The sequence below is a fragment of the Haemaphysalis longicornis genome, unplaced genomic scaffold (genome assembly GCF_048455015.1).
Source record: "Haemaphysalis longicornis isolate Haplotype H1 unplaced genomic scaffold, Haemaphysalis longicornis Haplotype H1 scaffold_18, whole genome shotgun sequence".
NCBI lineage: Eukaryota > Metazoa > Arthropoda > Arachnida > Ixodida > Ixodidae > Haemaphysalis > Haemaphysalis longicornis.
Window position 1 is genome coordinate 8,830,459 of NW_027526282.1, and position 20,792 is coordinate 8,851,250.

At 45.2% G+C, this 20,792-nt stretch overlaps 1 protein-coding gene across 1 annotated transcript in view; it reads right to left on the bottom strand.

Moving 5' to 3' along the window:
* Positions 1-5,437: 5,437 nt before the first annotated feature.
* LOC144166615 (soluble guanylate cyclase 88E-like) overlaps positions 5,438-20,792 on the bottom strand; it is a 295,263-nt gene continuing 279,908 nt past the window's right edge. Inside the window, exons 11-14 of the mRNA XM_077696156.1 lie at positions 19,645-19,801; positions 15,583-15,692; positions 10,977-11,066; positions 5,438-7,741 (exon numbers count right to left, since the gene is read on the bottom strand). Coding sequence (XP_077552282.1) covers positions 6,992-7,741; positions 10,977-11,066; positions 15,583-15,692; positions 19,645-19,801 — 1,107 coding nt within the window. The 3' untranslated portion in view covers positions 5,438-6,991. The remainder of the gene's footprint in view (positions 7,742-10,976; positions 11,067-15,582; positions 15,693-19,644; positions 19,802-20,792) is intronic.

Consider the following 20,792-nt stretch of genomic DNA (forward strand, 5'->3'; position numbering starts at 1 on the left):
CAGGGGCTGTTGCGTAAGAGAATGTTCTACTTGTGTGGTAACTCATATCACCACCAATTATCGGCAATGGCATGTAACGTTTTGTCATGGGAGTCAGCGAACCAACTAGCCAGCGTGAGTTCGTTTATAAAAAGTTATCACCGGAGGGGAGTTGGTGATGAGAAACCCAGAAAACAAACCTTTAGAGGTGTGACACCAGGGAAAGTTACTGAACACCAACTAGCCGTTAGTAGCGTACGTGGTGGATTCTCTTGCGAAATTCACTATTATTATAATATATTTCATAATATTTATAATAATATATTGCATATTTTTATAATAATTCACTATTATTATAACGTCCTGACGCACATGCCAACATGGGTGCAGGCACCCTTTTGGTTGCAAATACGATAACTCATTTCTATAAGTAGATGTCACATTTGGTTACGCCTTAATCGCCGCTCACAATAATGTTCCAGGGACATACAGGTTCCAGGCTCTGTAGGAAATCTCTCTCCCTGAGCTACACTCCTAGCCCTCAAGTACGCCTCACTTCACATGTTTGAGGCTCCACACGTGGAACGAAGTGTCAATTCTGGGAATGGCTACTTGTTGAAAGTGCTGCATTTTTTGCTATTTGCTTCTGAGGACTATGGTTATTCAGGGGGAAATTAGCTCGACTCCCCGTCTTGAGCAGGTCTGCCGACTGTCGACTGATTCCGTTTGCATGAGTACCCCATCAACAAACCAGTTACAAAACGCTAAGCAAGCCTTGGGTCGTTAAATTCTTCCCGTAAGGTGACATATTTGATCCAGCTGCAAGATTGGTGCAGGGTTTCCTGTTCTACTCGTATCTGGCAACCTAGCCAGTTCTGCGCTGAGTTATCGGTGCACTACAACGAAGAGCCGACAGACTCACAATGTTTGAGACAAAACTGCCCCCACATTGTGATTCGCACGAGGTTTACTGTGTAAAATAAATATACGCCATAGCACTCTAGCAATCCACACTGGGTATCCTTCTCTTCTGAGATTTTTCCCTCCCACTAGGAGGTCTGTGCCGCAATCGCTTTTTTTGTCGTGATGTTTGAATAACGAGTGCAGTTTACTTTCTCTCTGTGATATCAAAGAAATACGCAAACACGCGAACTAAAATGTACTCATTGAGGAAGAGCTACTTTTAAGGCTAAGTTTCTCTATTACTAAGAACTTGCAAGAAAAAAGTTATGAAAACACAGCTGATGTGTAATTTTGATTTTTATTCACGAGCGAAGAAAGCCACAGCCGAAGTCCGCGTTGTTGTATTGCTCTTCTGGTCGATGTTCTTTATTTGTGTCCAAAACAAAGCTTCTTACATGAACAGTTGCGAACAACAACAACGCGAATGACAACGACAACGGTTACATAAGCACTGTGTTTGGGAGATCACACACAGGCGTTGCTGGCTTTTCCAAGCTACACGCAAGCTCTCAGCACTGCTCTTTTGTATCCTTTCTCCAATCAGGATGATTATTCCAAAATGCATTTCTCGATTCCTTCGCGTTCACAGTGGAACAAGAACGGACTGAACCGTGAAAAGCTACGTTGTTGAAGTGCAGGCGCAAATATTCATTTTAACTACACGTCTTAACAATGCTCCTGTTAGACCTGTCTCATAAGTTTCAACGTAAGAAAAAAATCAAAATATCTAAAGCGAGTCCGCAGCAAAGTTGCTGTAATTATGAGACATTTTGGAATAAATTGTATCATTTAGTACTCAAACAACACGTGAATCTTTATTAGCAGTGAGCACAACTAATCAAAGGTTCTTGCATGAAATAGTACCGCAGAAAAACATCCGAAGTACTGCCAAGATAACAGGAACGATATGGTAATGGCTGAACTGGGAAGTCTTTTGGTAATGCCCTGTCTCTGCGTTATAATGTAAAAGTGTAGAACCAGGAAGCGGAAGGTGAGAGGTGCAAATAAAATGTGTCATAAATTTGTCCCAAATGTCAGTTATCTGTGTTAAATGACTCGTCGAAAGTAAAATAGAATATGACTCGGAGACGAGGTAAGAGAACCGGGAAAAGCGAGAGAGGCGAGAGTGCGTGTGGAAGGACAGAGGGGCGATGAGGGTGGAAACATCGGAGGGGTGGTTATGATGTCAAGAATGTGACGGCATCCCGTCTGGCCGGAAAGGGGCATTTGAAACAAGCAAGACACGCCGACCAGTACCTGCTGCCGAAATGCGGAATCAGCTGATGAGAGGGAAGTACCGTTTGCCCAAGAAGCGTTTCACCGGAGCTGTCTACGAAATACCTTCGCATACTGCGGCGGTGCTCGTATTGGGGAATAAGGAAATTACAAAAAAAAAAACACCTGCGGCAGCACGCTGCGGACAAACAACACTTTAGCAGAAAACTTCGTCATGAATGACCGCAACATCGATTGAAACATCCGAGAGGTATAGTAGAGCGGAGAACCGGTCCCGGTACCTGTACCCGGTAGGCGACCGACACTACTGCGCGTGCGCAGAAGCGGAAAAAGTGTTTGCGCGCATGCGGAGGAGTACCGGGTAGCGTACCAGGACCGGTTTTCCGCTCCGTTATAACTCTCTACTTCAAGAACCGGCGAAATAGAAAAAACGACTGCATCACGGCTAGATATGGACTCACTAATAATGCAGACCATATCTAACTCAGCCTTATCGGCGGAAATTTAAACCTGAACTACGCACGCTCATTACAGCTGTTACTAGAGCCAATTTAACGAAACTCTTGCTGCATTCATTGTGAGCAAGACTTCCGCGTTGTAAGCCAAAGCGTAAAGAACGATTTTTTTTGCCCGGTCAGCGCCTCTTTTTGGCCCCAGATGGAGGACAGGAGGGCGGGAAGGAGGGGATTGTAAATTAATTTTGTCAGTCAGCACAAAGCTGTCCTGCATACAGAATTACACTGCTACAACGACCTGCACAGCCTCGATCGGAATGATCACCAAGATGGTACCGCACTCACCGTCACTCTGCAGAAATGCAATGCGTATAGAGCCACTAATAAGACAACAGTTTATTTAGTGGCTCTAGGCGAAGCCACGCCCGTACCACTTCCTTTGCACAAAATTATGCAGCCTACCATGAACAACGTGCTGCAGAAGCGACTGAAAGCCGGGGGAAGAAACGAGTGGCTTGCTGCAGCAAATACTGCAGAAGGCCCCTCGTTACATGCAGGTGACAGAACTTTCTTTCTTGTCATAATATGTACAGTGCAGCAAGTTCTCTCACCCAAGAAATTACATCGTATATACGTAGGTGACCATTCCCTGAAAATCGGTTCCTTCACAATTTTTAACCATGCGAAAGTAGCAGATGCCGTAGGTATGAGACACCACAAGCACCGCTGCCGCCGCCATCCACCCCGTGGTTAAACGGGCCCAAAATGTTTCATGCTACATATCACAAACACCCGGGGCGGTACGATAAGAGACATAAGAAAATACTTCAACTTTCCCCGTCAGAAGTCAAGCCTGCAGAAGAAATAACATTTAACGATAGCACCTAAGCCCCTGAACCCGCGGCTAACAAGTTTAGTTATCTATCAAGTAAACAACTCTCAAAATACTCTAGTCTCTCTTGCTCGTCGACCACACATGGCAACATCATTTCAACAATCGCACGCTTCCATCGCGCCAAGCCCCAGTGCCACCACAGTATGGACGAAGATTTCTCCAAGAATATTCGTGCACTCATCTCGCACTTGAGTTTGTCGTATGCAGAATATATTCCAAGAATATTTACTCTATGTATTTCTTCTTGTAACGATCATGATATCAGCTGCGTGATGCCCAATCACAGGCACGGACTTGCGTTCTCGGCCTTCCAGTTGGAAGACCTCGCGAAAAGCAGTTCGTGCTGGCGCTATTGGTGGTGGAGACTGCCAGCTTTGCGACAAAATAATGTGTGCGATTTTGTCTTCTAAGCTACTGTCTCACACCTATATATCCTTAGATTTCACTGGAATCACAGGAAAATATATTTATTTATAGTGACACCGTCTTCAAACTAAGCAATTCTTGAGAATGAGCTGTATGCACTTCTGTAGGATCGTTGTTAGTTTTCTGGCTTTCCCTCAGGCAAAGTGTTATCGCCTTTATTCGCCAACAATTTTTTAAAATACATGAGCGACGGAGCTTGCACAAACTTCGTAGGGTGCCCTTTGGAGTTTCCGCCCTTGCGTCATAAAACTCCACATAGTGCGCAAGGTAATGACTGCCACTACATGAACGGCTGTCGAACGAATGCTAAGACACGCATTTGGTTTTCCCCACTAACACGCGGAAAAGCCCTGCTTTTTGTACAGGGGGGGGGTGGCACTAAGAAGTGTCGTGGAGTGTCAGGCGCAGTCTTTAACCTTTGCTGTCAGCTAATAGACGATTCCTGTGGGCATGACACCTAAAACAAACAAAAAACACCACGTGCTGTGCATGCGAACTCCGAAACATGGTTAACTGCAGTCATATGCATTACAGTGAACACGCGTGTTTGCCACCTCACGAGCACATCCTTGTGGGTGGTGTAACCTAAAGATATCTTAAAGGTTTCCACAAATGGGCTCGTTAACGTTAAAGCTTCCACAGATTTCACACTCATCCACCGGATTCTGTTCGAGGAATTCAAAAAGTCGACAGGGAGGTTTACAACGCTTAAACAAAACTAAGAGAGAAACGTTGAACTTGCTCACGTAGAAACGACATCTGGAAGTATAAAAATATATCCAGGACGTGAGGCATCGTGCTTTCACAAAACACGGTAGGGTGCACATAATAGGCAGCACAGTCACTTCAATAGGCTATACAGGGCAGGGCACTGATGTTTAATACGGGGTATAAGTTCCTATTTTGGCGTGTTTCTGATGGTCATCGCACACGGGATACGGAGTACACAATACATCCTATTTTATACACATGCAGAAACTCCACTTTGAGTTGCCTAATATTTAAAATAAAGAAGCATTTAGATGTTACTCTGACTTTCTTAATAGATTGTGCATCTCACTAGAGCGTTTTTTGTTTCTCTCTCAGCTGATTGCAGCCAAATAAACAGCACCGTAAGGCAAAAGGCAGCTTTAAGGCAGCTGCGCCTAAAGGTAACGACCGAAAGGCTGCATAGCACGGTAGCTTAGCACTTGGAACCTGCTTTTCTGTACATTTACAGGTGTTGTTCAGCCCTTTTTACAGGTGTTGTTCTGCCCCTTCAGCCCTTTTGCCATTTAACTGCGGAGCCAGCTTGAAGCTCAGTAATCTACGGAGTACACATTGGGCAAAAAAATGGCACTTGCGAAACATACAAAAAAGAGTACGTACAGCGGTAAGCTCACTTAGGGTGAACACAGAAGCGCGTGGCCTCTGCTACTATCAGGGCAGCCTACCGTGGGAAGCGCGAAGCCGTACGCATGCGCTGTGCGTGCCAAGCCAAGCTATATGCTTTCAGCGCACGCATCGCGTCGTGCGAGCGTCTAAGCATCGTCTGCTTAATCTGGCCTGTAGCGGTGGAGCAATCGTCGGCTGTATAAATAAATGGAAGCTAGAATCCGCAAGAAAAATGTTTGAGTTAGCAGTTATTCGTTCATTAGCTTGAATGAAATGCGATCGGTTCGTCACATCGCAACTCGCCAGCTTGCTTCAAGCAGACTCAATAGAAAGATAACGCTCACTTTAGTGGCACTTTTTTGTAAATGGTGGCCACTGAAACCGACGGAACACATGCGCATAATGCATATCAGAAATAAATTAAGAGTTTAAAGTGAGCTCGGACACTACAGCTCGATACAATTTACGCTGAAAAGCACGTTTGAGATTTTTATAAGGCGTGTTCATACAATGATAGCGCATTCGAGGTACAAACCGAGACACCATTAGGAGAAAAAAAGTTACTACGATTATGCAGCCTTCTCTTTCCATAGGAACGGTTTCCCGTGCGAGCCGAGTGAACTTCCCAAGCGTTGTAATCCCACACAAGGGTCGAGCGCCAGGCCGGGGAGTCGCTTGTACCTGTTCTACCGATAGGTGCTTAGCGCCACCAACATAGCAAAGACGATCAGACGCTCCAATGACGCGATGCACGCGCTGAAATCAAATTATCGCTCGACATGCACAGCGCATGCGTGATGCTTTGCGCAACTCACGCTGGGCTGCTGTGATAGTACAGGTGGCCACGCGCTCCCGTGTTCACCCTAAGCGAACTCACCATTGTACCAACCCTTGGAGCATCGAAAGCCATTTGATGCGACCTAACACTCAGTGCATTTTTATATATGATACATTGGGGCAGGTGCTATGGGGGATATATTGTATTTGACTACTACGACACTGCATTTAGGCTAACCACACGTAATTTGAAGAGTTTTGCTTGCGTTGATGGGCGCTGCTGCGCTCGCTCATGAATGTCCCCGCCGAGTCTAATACACAAAACATTTTCAGCATAGTCATTGTCCTACCTACGCAGTTTGCAGGCTGAGAAATGTGCGCGAAAGCACAAACAGCAAAACGTCAGCGACACAAAGAACCCCCGCTTCGTTCTCTTCAACATGTGCAAGTAAGCTAACGCAAAATTGTTCGAGTTAACAGCAAGCACATCAAGACAAAGTGGAGTACAATACATGTACTGGGCAATACAACCACTTACGAAGCAACGATTCTTCTTTGGCGGCACATCAAATTGTCCATACAGGTCTCTCTAAGGATACATTCGATGTTGGATAAAAGCGTGTTGCGCACCGCAGTTATTTCTTCAGCGACCAAAGTACCCAAACTGTACGTGGGGAACTTACTAGCTTTTCAGTCTTCAAAACAGAAAAAAACTTATGTTTTAGATTAAAGTTTTGTCTAACAGCGAAATTCTCTGTGGCTTTGACTCTAATGTTTATGGTGTGATACAAGCCACAGCTTGCGTGTGAGTTATTTCAGCAAAAGGAAACTACCGCATCACGCCGCGCTGGGCCTGCCGACTCTCTTGCCTGTCACCCAGGATCTCTCACAATATGGTGCACGGTGACCCGCCGGCGCTTGAAGCCATGTGGCTGCCGACCGCTCCCCGGTGTGGAGGCGACGAAGCCCAGCACCCCGTTTTGTCACCCCTGGATTCTGCCGAAGATACGTCCGCCAACTTTCGCTGGTTGTAGGCGTTGTGACAGTGGGTGCAGTGCTGGCACGGTGGTTGCAGGCTGACGGCCGAGAGTATCGCTGGAGGCGGCACTGTCACAATCGACGCTGGAGCCTGTGGTGGAACCTTCAGTTCAAGCTCCGTCCAGGCTGCCTTCCGTGGTAAAGGGCAGCCGTTGGTCTCCCGAGGTAAAGCAGGGATGGGGGTTGTTGTGGGCGCTACACTCATGGTTCGACGTTTGGGAGAAGCGCCATTCGTAAGCTCGGCTGTGTTGCTAGTGATTTCCTTCACCACCACCGAACCAGCGGCGTTTCCGGTAGAAGCAGGAGTGACCCCAGCGGTTGGCTTCAGTGGTACTCCAACTGGTGCTCCACCTGGTTGGAGGGGTACTCCACCTGGTATCCCTCCGCTTCCTTGGGGAGGAGGAGTGCTGCATGGCGAATGCTTTGCTATCTCTTCATACGTTACCGGTGAATAGACGGATCGAGCTCCTATTGACGACTTGCGACGTTTTGACTCTTGCTTGGCGGGTAAAGGGGCCTGAGATTCTGGGTAGCGCCGGTTGCTGCTGGCCTGGCCCTTCTTCCCCTGGAGCCAGTAGGTCTTCATGGAGCCTTTACCCTGTTTAAGATATGCAGCAAAGATCCGAGTAAAATAAGCATTGCATGCGCACCATAAAATTGATGGCATGGGTGATAATTTACCTTCGGCCTAAAATCGACGAGACAACTGTGAGAAAAAACGCTAAATACTACTCAATGTTTGTCTATCTTGCTTGTGGTAGTTATTTCTGTCATAGCTTGATATTCTTACACTCCAAACTCCCTAGGCCCAGTTCTGCTCACAGGACGTGCACACATGTGCAACAAAAATGAGAGATGAAATCATCGTGTGACTTAGTCCTCCTTTGACCCTTACTCTAAAACTTCTCCATTTCCGTATTATCTCAGCCTACTTAATTCCCTTCAGTGCTATCTTCTTGTCTTTCAGAAACCGCGCGCGCTCTTTAAGAAAATATTTAAAAGCCTAACTTCATCCTACAACATCCGTCGTGACGACTTCGTCACGGCACGACACACATTTCTAACAACAGGAACAAAATTGGACCAAACGCTGCCCCAATATGGGACTTCTTTGTCTCGAAGCGAGTGTGCTACCACTCACGTATGGGAAAATTCAAGCTAACGGGAAAATACCGCAAACATATGCTCGTGGCGCATGCTATAGTAAATGACCGTACGTTGTCAATCACTTTCTGAATTATGGAACCTTCTGAAGCATCCCCTTATTTCAATTTTTCAAGACAAAAGAGGGAAAATAATAACATCTTCATTCAGTTTAAGCTCAAAATTTCGGGTACTTACCCAGTCATTTTCAGCATATATTCTAGCTTTACTGAATTCTTCTTATGGCCTTGCGCGAGAATGAGAGATGCTCTTTCAATGCGTGTAATATACTGAAGTAACCGAGATGCAGCATCAGATTGCACCTTCAATTCTCAACTCCGGTCGAGCTAGTCCCGTCATTTAGGTGTGGAGAAAACAGCCTTTCTCACAACCTAGCCAAGACGTCCGTAAAGGCAAGACCGCTGTCAGAGCACGTCAGCCGAAATCGGAAGTCTCCAGCCCCCTAGAAAGCTCAGCCATCGTCTTTACCACGAGCGTGATAGTCGTAACTGCAGGCTCCAAAATTTATGATTTCAAAATACTATGATATGTTCAAGCGGGCCCTGTATGTGCGCTTATTGTTTTACCACAGACGTGTGACATTTGTTGACAACCCCAGCACTCTCTTTGTATTGAGTATTCATACTTCCTGGCTAGGTCTCCGCCATTATAAAACCCTTCCACAAAGTAAAGTTTATCTGTTCGTCGGTTACTGCACGCTTACAGGTGTTTCAAATAAGTGAACGAAATTGTTCAGGGGAAGCTCTGAATGCCACTTTTCACAAAATTCTCAGCGTGGTTCATGGAGCCTGAAATTCTGTTCTTGGGGCCAAATTACGGTTTTACGTACACGCAACTTTGAAATAAAGCAAACTTTGCGTTCGATAATAAACGCGCAGCCCTATGTACCCTGCTGCCAATCACCTGCCTGTAAGCGACATTCCGTGTGCATGAATCCGCAACCTTTGTGTGGGTGTCTGAGCATCTGAAACCAATATTCATCAGTTTGCCTGCTTTCAATTACATGCCCAAGCCTGTGCATCTGTACAGCAGGCATGTGTGCGGGCGTCTGTCCCCCGCATCCTGTGTTTAACTATCTGCATACAAATTGCCGTGATTGTGCGTGCGTAGCGTACACCTGTACTTATCCGTACATACTTAGCAGCCTTGTCCATGACATTCGTGAACGCCATCTAAAGTAAGTCCTTTCAAACCTTTTTCGAGAATGAGAGAGCAATGAATGTAAGACAAAGCGGATGCTTTCATTTTTTTCCTACCTTACGCCTTACCCTGCTTCAGGTTGTAACTGGTGCCACAGGGAAAATAAGTACAAAATGAAAGGGGCCAGGATGTAAGAAATGGATGTCATAAATCCTGTGAAGACTTCTATTAAAGAGCAATTAACACATTAAAGATCCATTGCGACAAAATGAGGTAATAAATGGCAATTAGAGGCAAAATTACGCACAGGAAACAATCAAATTATAATACTGTTTTAGTGGTTATAAAAATGGGTAAACTAAAAAATCATGCCGGATATGTGATTTTTTACCAAATCACAGTACCAATAAGGTCAGAGAGCTGCAACGAACGTGAACGCTTAGTATAGGTTAGCTATCGTTAATAGTGGTTATAAACGCAACTCACAAATACTGTTAAAAACTGGTATAACAGTACGACCAGGCCTAATCATCGTGTTATAAATAGCTATTTCAGGTTATATTACTTCTTGCGGCACTTTTCGGAATAAAAAGGCTGAAATTCCGTTTTTACACGCTTTCACTAAATCTTCCCTACGAGGTGGAGAGTTCCGGAGCATTACAGAATATTTTAGAGCCCTTCGGAACTTGCAACCTGCACTGCACTTATCCGAAGGCAATCGTGGATAAAGAAAGCAGTGAAAAGGGACGTCAGCGGAGATGCTGGCGTCCGCATTGTGTCTTGGTTATGCAATAATAAGTTATGTAATTTTCTGCTCTTGCAAATTTTTTTTTTCAAGGTTCTCAAATTGTAGAGAACAAATGTCCAGCCATAAAGTATTTTTGCAGTTTCTGATTTTCTATCATCACATTGGAGTAGCATGATATCAGTCACCGCATCCAAAGTTTTTTCTTCGAATAGAATAAATACTTGTTTCTGTGAAATAACTGCATTTGAAAACTGAGTTGCAATCAAGGCTGCATAAGAAGAATTGGTGTTTAAACAATATTTCCTGCCTCATTTCAACAACAAAAAATACCGCAATAAGTTTATCCGGTCACTGATTTTACCTATGAGTTTAAACAACCAGTCGGACATGCGACAGCCAGTTGGGCAGCGTCATTCTGTAGGATAATACATTTAGATCCAGTGACTGTACATTTATATGATGAGTAATGGTGGCGGCTCGATGAATGGGCACGATTAACGTTGACGGTGGTGGAATGGTTTCAGTTAAGGTTAAAGCAAGGTGATCTGGTGTAGGACAGCACTATTACCTTCTTTGTACAAGCATATATTTTGCAACCCTAAACACAACGTTCGTGCGCGTAAATCGAACCAGAGCGTTATTTCTCAATTCTGCTCAAGCCGCAGCCTGAAAAGTTTGCACATGATACAATTCTTGAGAGCAATTCCAAACAATTTTACGAGTTTGCGGATGACGGATCTAGTGCATAAACCCATGGTTAATCCTTCACCTAAATCCTTACCTTTACATCTACCGTACCACGCTCTTGAATAAGCCACTTGTTTTCATCGAGGAAGTCCTTGGTCTTTTGGCTGATGTGTATTCGAAGTGCCTGCAAAGATTGAAACGCAATAGATAATGAAGCTGAGTAAAGCACGTTGTTGGGCTAGTTGGTGTTCCATGATAACAATAAAACTGCGCAAAAGGACGGGACGGAAGAAGAGGACAACAAACCAGGCGCAGGTTTGTTGTCCTCTTCTTCCGTCCCGTCCTTTTGCGCGGTTTTATTGTTAGCAACAGATAATGATCCGCCATCCCGTTTCTAGTAGTATTGTTACGTAAAATTTTGCATGCCCACCTACCAGCGAAACTTTTCTTGCAAGCATGTTTTTATTTCCATAGCGCGAAGTATATTTCCATAGCGCATGCCATAGCGCGAAGTATAATTGAATACTGGTATGTAATACTGGTGTTAGCAAAAGCAGAAGGGAGCATGAGAGTTTTATGGAACGCTCTGTATACCTTCGGAAGCTAGTAAAGGCGTGCTGAGAAGTGACGTATAAAGAAACTGCTGTATATTTTATGGCGCAGCCCTTTGGTGCCCCGTACATGGGTTTCGCTGCGGCGTCGGCGGCGTCGGCTCCGACATCCGCGTAACCGTGAGAGCGAACGAGCCACTCCAGCAGAAGAGAAGACGGAGAGGAGCGCCTGGCGAAAGTGTGAGGAGGAGGGCGGCACGCGCCCCTAATGTGTCATCTCCCAGTGCGTCGCAACGGCTCAGTATGTCTCACTGCCTCCCCCTCACACTTTCACCAACCACTCCCCGCCGTTTATGGATCGTCCGAACCACGTGACATTTGCGCGGGAAGTTCAAACACGATTTGCAACAACGTGCTCGCGGGCGGCAGCAAAGTGCTGCGGGATAACGGCAGAGTTGGGTCCGCCGTCGTCCGTTCGCTGATCACGCGATCAGTTTCTGGGACGCAGCGGATATACGCCCTGACTGAGAAGACTGCAGTTCGCGCTGTGCACAAATTTCGCATTAGTGAGTATAGCAATCGTCAGTAGATTTTTAAACCTATCTTACACAGAGCAGTAGAACCAACAATCTTGTAGCTAAGGAAAAACGTGAATTATTTCAGCGGACCCCACTTTTTTATTTTCTGGCATAAACTAATCTCATATTGACCAGATTCTTATCGGTATTGTTGTTTGCACTTTCGTCATTCTCTCGTTTGTCAAGTCCCAGAATTTTGTGCAATCCACAACTGAAGTTTCAGCAATGACGTGGGGGTGGGTTCCAATAACATTTCAAATAGTATATACGACTGGTATCGCAATTATTCCCACAAATAGTTCCGCCGAAGTCGGGACTGTTTGGTTGTGTACCTTTTTCCTCCAGGTATGCAACGACAATTGTAGCAACGTCGCTTCAGGTGAAAGTTTACAGGAAAATGATTTGATAATTGTGTTACCAATCTAGCTGGGCAATGTACTTTAGTCACAATGACCTTATATAAAATATTTCTCGTGTACGGGTAGTAGGCCGATATTTTATTACATACCTTTATGAACCCAACGCCAATATGTAATGCATTTAGATTAGGTTAAGCGGAACAGGGAATGTCAACATTGTATGTGTTAGTGTTGGAAGGGTTGCTAATGCACTTTCAAAAAGAGTTTAACGGTATGTGCTTGTGGATGTCTGTGTGGGGATCTGAGCTTTCCCGTAGAATGTGTTGGGGGATCAAGATCCACACCCTTTGTTCATGGGTGAGCGCCTCCTACCCTTTCGAACAGTGTGATCATATTACTGGTTTTCACAGCACTGAAAGATACCCCTGTTGCTTATGGCACCGATCATAATTTTGATCTCATCTAGGAGAGAGACAGAGAGTTAAACATCTTTATTTCCCCTTCAATAAAGGATTCATCATTGCTGAGGTGGGGCTCCTGTTTCCAGTCATCCCCAAGCGCTGCCCTAATGTGTTGGAAGAGGGCCTCCCACTGCTCTTCTATTGTTGATTTTAATTAGGTGGCCAAGTGTCTAGCTGCGAATGGGTACCGGCCGATGATTCTCGTGCGCTTGCGGCGAGCATGTTTGAGCTGTTTTTTTTAGGGGGGGGGGGGAGGGGGGGGGAGGAGGTGCGGTATTGGCGTTTCAAAGTGTTCTACTATCATCACCTTATCCACCACGGACCTGGAAGAAATACTTGTGAGCCCTCGCCTTGCTCGGCCATTCCATAGGAGAGGTATGGCCTCCTGTCAGGAGCGCATATTAGTGCGATCCCTCTTTCCACTGTAGACTAACGTTACGGAAAAGTCGGGATAGGACTGGGCTAATATGGTGATAACAAAATTAATGCTTTATGACGTGTGTGCGTACATAAGTAGAGACTAATGTTGGTCGGAGCTACACATAGGTGACATTTTTAATGGCACAAGTATAGCGGTAGATGAAGCCTTTGGATATGGAGGCAAGTGCTCTGCAATCAAAATGAAGTTTCATTGTGGGACGAAAACACCACACAGAAATTCCATCTGAACCCAAGGTTTCGACCCACTTCCCTAGCATGTGATTCCAAATAAAAAGTATCCCAACAAACAAAATGCTTAGGCACAGTCCCCAGCTGCATGCGTGTTTGAAAGGTAAAACAATCAGGAAGATCCGTTGGCATCCAAAATAAACACGTATCCTTAAATCCGTGAAACTGGGGAATGGGTACGGGACACAAACGTAGTTTTCAATAAAAAAGTTAAGTATAACAATGCTACCCGCGTGTACTGTATGTACTGGTGGCTACACATTCAAACAACGACTGTTTTATGAAAGGGAGCCCTCTCGCACACATGCAAAATGACTAAAATGTGGATAGACTGGTCTTATTTGAAGTTGTTATTTAAAAGCCTGCCAATGGCGTCCTTTTGAAAATAATGCAGTCTATGTAAGAAGACTTTAGTAATAATGATATGCTGCCGAACCAGCGAAACACACCACGTTTTTAGCTTGTTTAGGTACCGAAAGAAGAAATGAACGAAACCGCACTACCAGAAAAAAAAAATTGGCCCCTCATTATGGCTGATAATATGAGGGCCGAGGACGTTAAACGTCTAGGTCACTCGTAAAAAGTGCGTTATTTTAAACCAAAGAAGCCTCCCCGAAAGCTACCCCAATCGCGAGCCCGGAGTGAACCCCTGTTATTTTTCAGGCTGAGCGTGTACCAGCAATTCCGCGTTCCCTTTCCTTGTGCTACAGTTATTGTAATATCAGCAATAAATTAACCCGTCATTGACCCCTTTTGTGTATAAAAAATAAATCTTAACTCGGCCAAAGAAAATTCGGAGGCAAGGAATAGACTCGGGCAGCGCAGGAAAGAAGCCGGTGGGGGTTAATCGGAGAGGCCTTAGTTCTGAAGTGTAGTGAAATAAGCTGCTGATGGAGATAATGACTGCCCTTGCCTGTATTCCAACACTTGCAATCGATTAATCAATGTGTAATTGCAACGTTTGCAATGTTTTCAATGCTTGCAATGTTTAATTGCACAGCATTATTTGCCATGTACCCCCGCAGCCAGGATCGTATAAAGCCTTGAATTTCAACAAAAATGCACATTTGGCAGAAGTAACACCTGTAATCGTTATGAGTGCGTAAAGAGAGATAATTGGTCGGGCAGAATTTTAGAAAGAATTTTGGAATTTTGGAGACATAAAGCATAAAAAAATGATTTGAAAAACTCAGAAATATGCATCTTATACATCTCGCCACAAAATAGAAGACTAAATGAGACAAGTACGCAAAAGAAAGTGAAAATACGAAGAAAGAGTTACTTAAACGGGCCAAGCCTATAGCACGCCTTGTATCTTTAAAAAAAAACATAATTAGCGACGTAAAGGCCCTTTGTCGCTATAATGGTAGATATTTACCCCAATGGCGAAAAGTAACCACAAAAAACAACCGAATTAAATAATCCAACGTCTTTTGGTACTCATAGCCATGTTTGGCTGTAGACACACTCTAGACAATAAGCGGAATAAGAATGCTACACGTTCGTAGATAATTGTGTGATTTTCTGGAGGTTTAATGTGCAATGCTTTTCTGTTAATGCAAAGAATAATTTAATCCGACTTATTAGCAATTAGGAATGGGTTCTTCAGCCTGAAAAGTGCCCTGAAAAGTGCGTCAGCGCTTGTTTCTATGTAATTCAAAAATTTCCGAACGCCTAATCGCGCACTAATTGCGTGCGCTGCAGTCTTCGTGTCATGTTCAATATATCGTATTCAATATATTGTGCTACAACAATTGGAAACACGGAACATATGGGCTTCTCATTGTTTGCACACCTTAAACGCTGGGTTCCTTGTTTGTGAACCCATCCAGCCTGCCCTCGCCAGAATACCAACTCATGTCTAAGTCAGGGTACCCAATGAGAAATAAGAGAAATAACATTTGCACGCAACGGTTTGTTGATCTCAAAATGAAGATCTCGTCTAGGTAAGACTTTAAAATTCGCAACTATTTCGTGCAAGACAATGAAAAAAAGTCGCGAATCCACTCGTGATATGAAGTCGTTGCCTATACTCGTGCGACGCGTGCAGCTGTAGCCAGGAGAAAATGTTGGCATGTGTACCTCGCTCGTGCTTTCCATTCGTGACGCCGTGTTCACGGAGTCACCGAAGAGGCAGTACCGTGGCATCTTGAGGCCCACGACTCCGGCTACCACGGTGCCCGAATGGACGCCTGCGAGTAATAAGTTTGCAATTACAGTATCATAAACATGTCGAGTGCCTTCGTTGAATAAACAGCCGTCGGAAAAGAACATGCTTTGATCAATAGCTACCCACTTTGTGTGTCCACACACGGCAGCCAGCGTCCTGCTGAACGACCGCGCTCTGACAGCACCTTTTGACTACACAGTTTTTATTGAAATTTCGCTACCTAATCATTAACAAAACTCTGGCATATTGAGATGCTCAGTAGTATAAGAGAGCTTGCCATTTCGTTACCGCAGGGACGGTAACAAATACTGTAACGAAATGGCAAGCTCTTGTTACCGATTGGACAATCGACCACTTACAGCGGAGACTAACCTATGTCTCCACCATCTACTTCCCAGAAGGCGACGAAAACCCTTCTACGCTTCCTGAGCGAAACGAATTTGCTTGAAAGACTATAGTGCCCAAAACGGCACTAGAAAGTGCGCCTTCTCACTCCCATCTCTTCCTCTCCTCCCACACTCTCTTTTATCCCCTGAACCCCATTCCCCAAGTGCAGGGTAGCAAACCGGGCTCTACACCTGGTAATCTCCGGCCTTTCCGGCCTTTCTTTCTCCTCCTCCTCCCCGTTTCGCTACGCCCGCAGAACCTCTCCAGCCCCTCGTTTTTTCCAGGGCAATTTAGGGGCCTGGCGTGTCGCCGTAGCTTGTACAGGGTCACGGTATGTACACCCCTAGTCATGGCGCCAAGCACCCAAACGGAGCCTAGGAAAAGGCAACCGCTTCCCCTAGTCGGAATCAAACCTGGGTCCCTCGCGTTAAGAAACCAATGTCTATCCCAGTTCGCCACAGAGGCACACGTTACTCATGCGGAAAGTGTAGGGTGTAGTCTTTGCGCTGCGCCGTTACCCTGGACGCTGCCGTTCCTAGGCCGTAAATAAATACACAATAATATAACATTAAGAAGACATCATTATTAACGATTAATTAACCAAAATATAGAGAACACAATTCAGCATGTATTTATAGGCCCCTTCAGGGGCAGCGGCGCCCTCTCTCGACTACTTTCGGGTGTCAACGCCATGCTGATACTGAAACTACTCAAGAGAGGGCGCCACAGCCCCCCTGGCGAATCACTGCTCCGCACTTGACAGCTTTCACGATGAGTGGAACTACTTAAACTTTTATTCAGTTTAACAGGCAAAATACCAGGATCCAATTTTGCGCTCCCTCAAAGTGAGGCCAGTATGAAAGGTAACGTGCGGGACCACGCCCTTACAGGTCTGCTAAAGACAAGACTAATATGGGGCTACGAATCGGCGCTGAACCTACTTCCACATACTTTATTACAGTCCGTTCTCTGTTACTGTTTCTTTTTAACTAATAAGGATCATTTTTACTACCGCATCAGAATTCCTTGGTACCAACTTGCTAAGGGAAGCGTACACGCGTGTTCGTTTATTGTAGTAAAGCTAGAAAGCATCATATCTTACTCGCGTTTTCGTATGTAAAAAAATTCCATAGATTACACATTGCTACTTCGAGGCTTGCTGATTGCTCACCACGACCGGCTTTATAGAGAGAGACCAGCCCATCGCAGCCAGCGACAACGGGAGCCATCGTGCCGAAAAATTGCCGTGTAGGGACGGGGGTTACTTAGGTGGGGTTACGTTTATCCGCCAGCTTCGCTTCGTTCGCAGTGGGGCCCACGAGTGCTCTCTTAAAAAAGTGGTGGTGGGACCAATCTTTGCGGGTTGTACCGATCACTACCTCTAATACCTGATAGCAACGATAATTTACGATCCAGTTTATAGCCGCTTTTTAGCTAAACGAACGCCAAACGTACACAAGTAAACCCTATCCATGAAGGTCGTCTAGGCACGTCCAAAGGTTCAAAGGGACGGTTAAAACTGTAAAAACACCCCAACAGGGCAATTCAGTATCTGGAAGCGCCATCATTGTTTTCGGTTAAACCTAATGTTTTTTTTTAGCAAAGGAAGCACTAGTCAACGGCACTATTTTCAGAGGATGCGGCGTTTTCACTCTAACTGGAGCCCCACGCTTGTAGGAGCTCCCAGGGTGGCTTACAAGCCCGACAAATGGCAGAATTATGTATGGCAGCCACCCCCCGGTCAGTGCTTCCGGCGAGAACCACATGTCTTAGGGATATATTTCTGAAAACAAATTTGCTTTACCGTGCACCTGCGGGGCTTGCTCAGCTGTGCCCAACAAAAACCATCGCATACAATATGTTCACTGAAAGTACAAAACCAACATTGTGCAGGATTTAGGCATATTCTTTCGCGAAAGCTTATCTTTTGGCTGGGTTTCTCGCCGAGCCTCCTGCCTAACTGGACTATAACCTACGGCATCGGAATCAGACTCACTGCAGCTACGTTTTCAAGAATCAGTATTCAGGCTGCTTACACTGCCTCGACAGAAGATGAAGGCCAACCAACACTGCGCGGGAAATTTCTCAAGTACGCCCCTGTATTTTTTTTCTTTTTTTGTCATACTCGTGCAGTTCGTCCCAAGCCAATTGGAATTTACGGCACGCCGGGCGCTTCTTTTTGTTCTTTCTTTATTTTCAGCGGACTATATCAAACAGTGCGGGCAAAGCGCTTCTTCTTCTTCATTTTTTCTCATTCACGCTATAAAACAAAACGCGCTGAATATTTAGGGGGGTTTTGTTCTTTTGGGTGTACGCGCGCTATCAAACGCGTGGAACACCATGCAACGCGTTAGAGAAAGGTTAGCAGCTGTGGACTCTTTTAAACGGACAATATCCGGGTGGGCGCGCGTTCAATGGGTGCCGCCAGGTGCGGGCTTTCGCCAGCGTAGCCAAGAAACAACTGCGCGATGAAAAAACTCTTATTTGAGCACCCGTTGGATGAATCGGCGACGGGTGCTCAAATAAGAGTTCCCCGAGTAAATAAGTTCCCCGAGCATGAATCGGCAAAGACAGAGCACAACGGGTCGAGAAAAAGACGAAATAACGATGGCAGACCAAGCAAACGCGCACACAGCGGAGAAATTGGGATCAAATGCAGCACCAACCGGTGCAATGCCGTTGCAGAGAAATAAAAAAAGTCAAACAAGCAATAACAAATTCACAGTGCGGAATCGGCGAGCATGGGCAGGTCGCATGTGCACACTGAGCAATACATAAAGTTTATGTAGAACTATTTTTGGAAAAGGAAAAGGGATGAATTCTCGCTCATTTGAGAGGCTTTACATTCTCAACAAAGTACGTTCGAAGGTGCTTGCAGCACGAAATTATGTTGTTTCGTTTTCTTTGTAGGGAGTGTCTAGCGTTACGTCTACACGCGAGTCTAACCATCGCTAAAGCTACGTCTGTACGCAGCCACTAGAGTTACGGCCACTTGTCGGTGATGCGTTGATAGCAAATAAATATTGCCAATGACTATGGCTCGTCAATGCGCGGAAACGGTTTAGCCAGTTGGGAAAAAAATCTAGACAGACTACCTTCCCCGGAAGTTGCACAGAGAACGTGAGGTCGCGAAGTAACACTTGCCACTGCTTTCTATCGTTAGTTCCAGACGTAAAGGCAATGACTGCTGAAGTCACGTGCAGGCGTAGTGATCGCTCGAGTTACGTTCCATTATGAGCAATAGTAATTAATCATCAGCAGTTACTCATGGCTAGTAAGTAAGCGAGAGAAATTAGGCCAGTTGGTAAAAGGACTGCTCTCACAATAATTTGTGCAGCAGCCATGATACGTGTGGAGTGTTGGAGTGTGTGAGCGTAACTTTAGGAATGATTATAGTTACCTATGGACGCAACGCTAGGCACCGGCTTCATTGTATTGTCACCAATGTCGTGCATTCCAGGTAAATATGGTGCTTCATGAGTAGTCCAGATAATACAAACAAAACTAAAGCTACCTTATTTCTGTACATATTGGAGTTTGCGGTACTGGACCAAGATGACTACCGTGTACTTTAAATGCCTACGTACCCACTCTTATCTTCAGACTCTTCCCCGTTGATGGGTCCTTGAGGTCTCCTATGACCTTGACCATTGCGAGTGCCATTTCGCACACCTTCTCCGAGTGGTTGGGCTCCGGTTCAGGTGCACCCGACACCACCATGTAGGCATCGCCGATGGTCTCCACCTGGAAGAAGCGCACGGGCAACTTCACCAACCATACAGATCTCCTGTATTGCACGAATCACTAAGCACGCCTCAGAATAGCAAAACCAGGCTTTCGTTAGGTCTGCAAAGGCGTGCTAAAAAACCTGTACACGCGTTTCCTTACGAATTCGATATTTTGGGCATCACAGTGCTTATAGTAATCAGGATCTGTTGTTAAGTGAACAAACCAACCAAAAATCCAGACTGGTTTTACAACGCTGCTCAACCATTTCTAGGCTTAGCCAGGAATACAACTTTTCTCTCTCCCTTTCTCTCCATCACGTTTTTCAACATGTGCAATAGAACAGTGGTTGGCCTCTGTCATATTAAATGCAGGGGTGTTGTGCCCTGTTTGCTTTTTCCGCCACTACATCCAGCGCTTATGGTGTTCCCCGCAGCTTTATTGTTCGAACGCTCAATGTGCGGGTATTCTATGTTCCACCAATGTGAAAGCTCGGGATTGTCGCGGAGATGAATGCCGCCTCTTACGGAAACAGTCCTGTTTGTACCTACTCTAGTGGCAGGGCAGCAGTGCTTTCTTTTTGAGCAGCCGATTTTATTTATTCGTTTTTCTTTCGTGTGGAGGTTACCTCGTTGAACGCTTGCATGTTTGCTCTTCGTATATGGCATCATTTTTCAATTGGATTTCGGTTACCAGGACCGAACTACTGCAACGAAAGACGCGTTTGCCACAACAGCACATATGAAGACGAACTATGTATAAACAACTTTTCAAGTAATGTGAACTGCTGCCGCGGTTCATAATTGCTAATACTTTTACGATAAAAAGGGGCATAGGACCCGTTTAGGACAAAACGCAAGTACGTAGCCGAAACTGGTAGAGTCTTTTTAATAAAATTATAAAATTTGTTTGCTTGTTTTTTGCGAATAGAGTTAAAAACTCATCGGCCGAAGGTGGCAGAATATTTTTTTTTCAATTTATGGAAGCTTGCACTTACCCGCAAGATGTG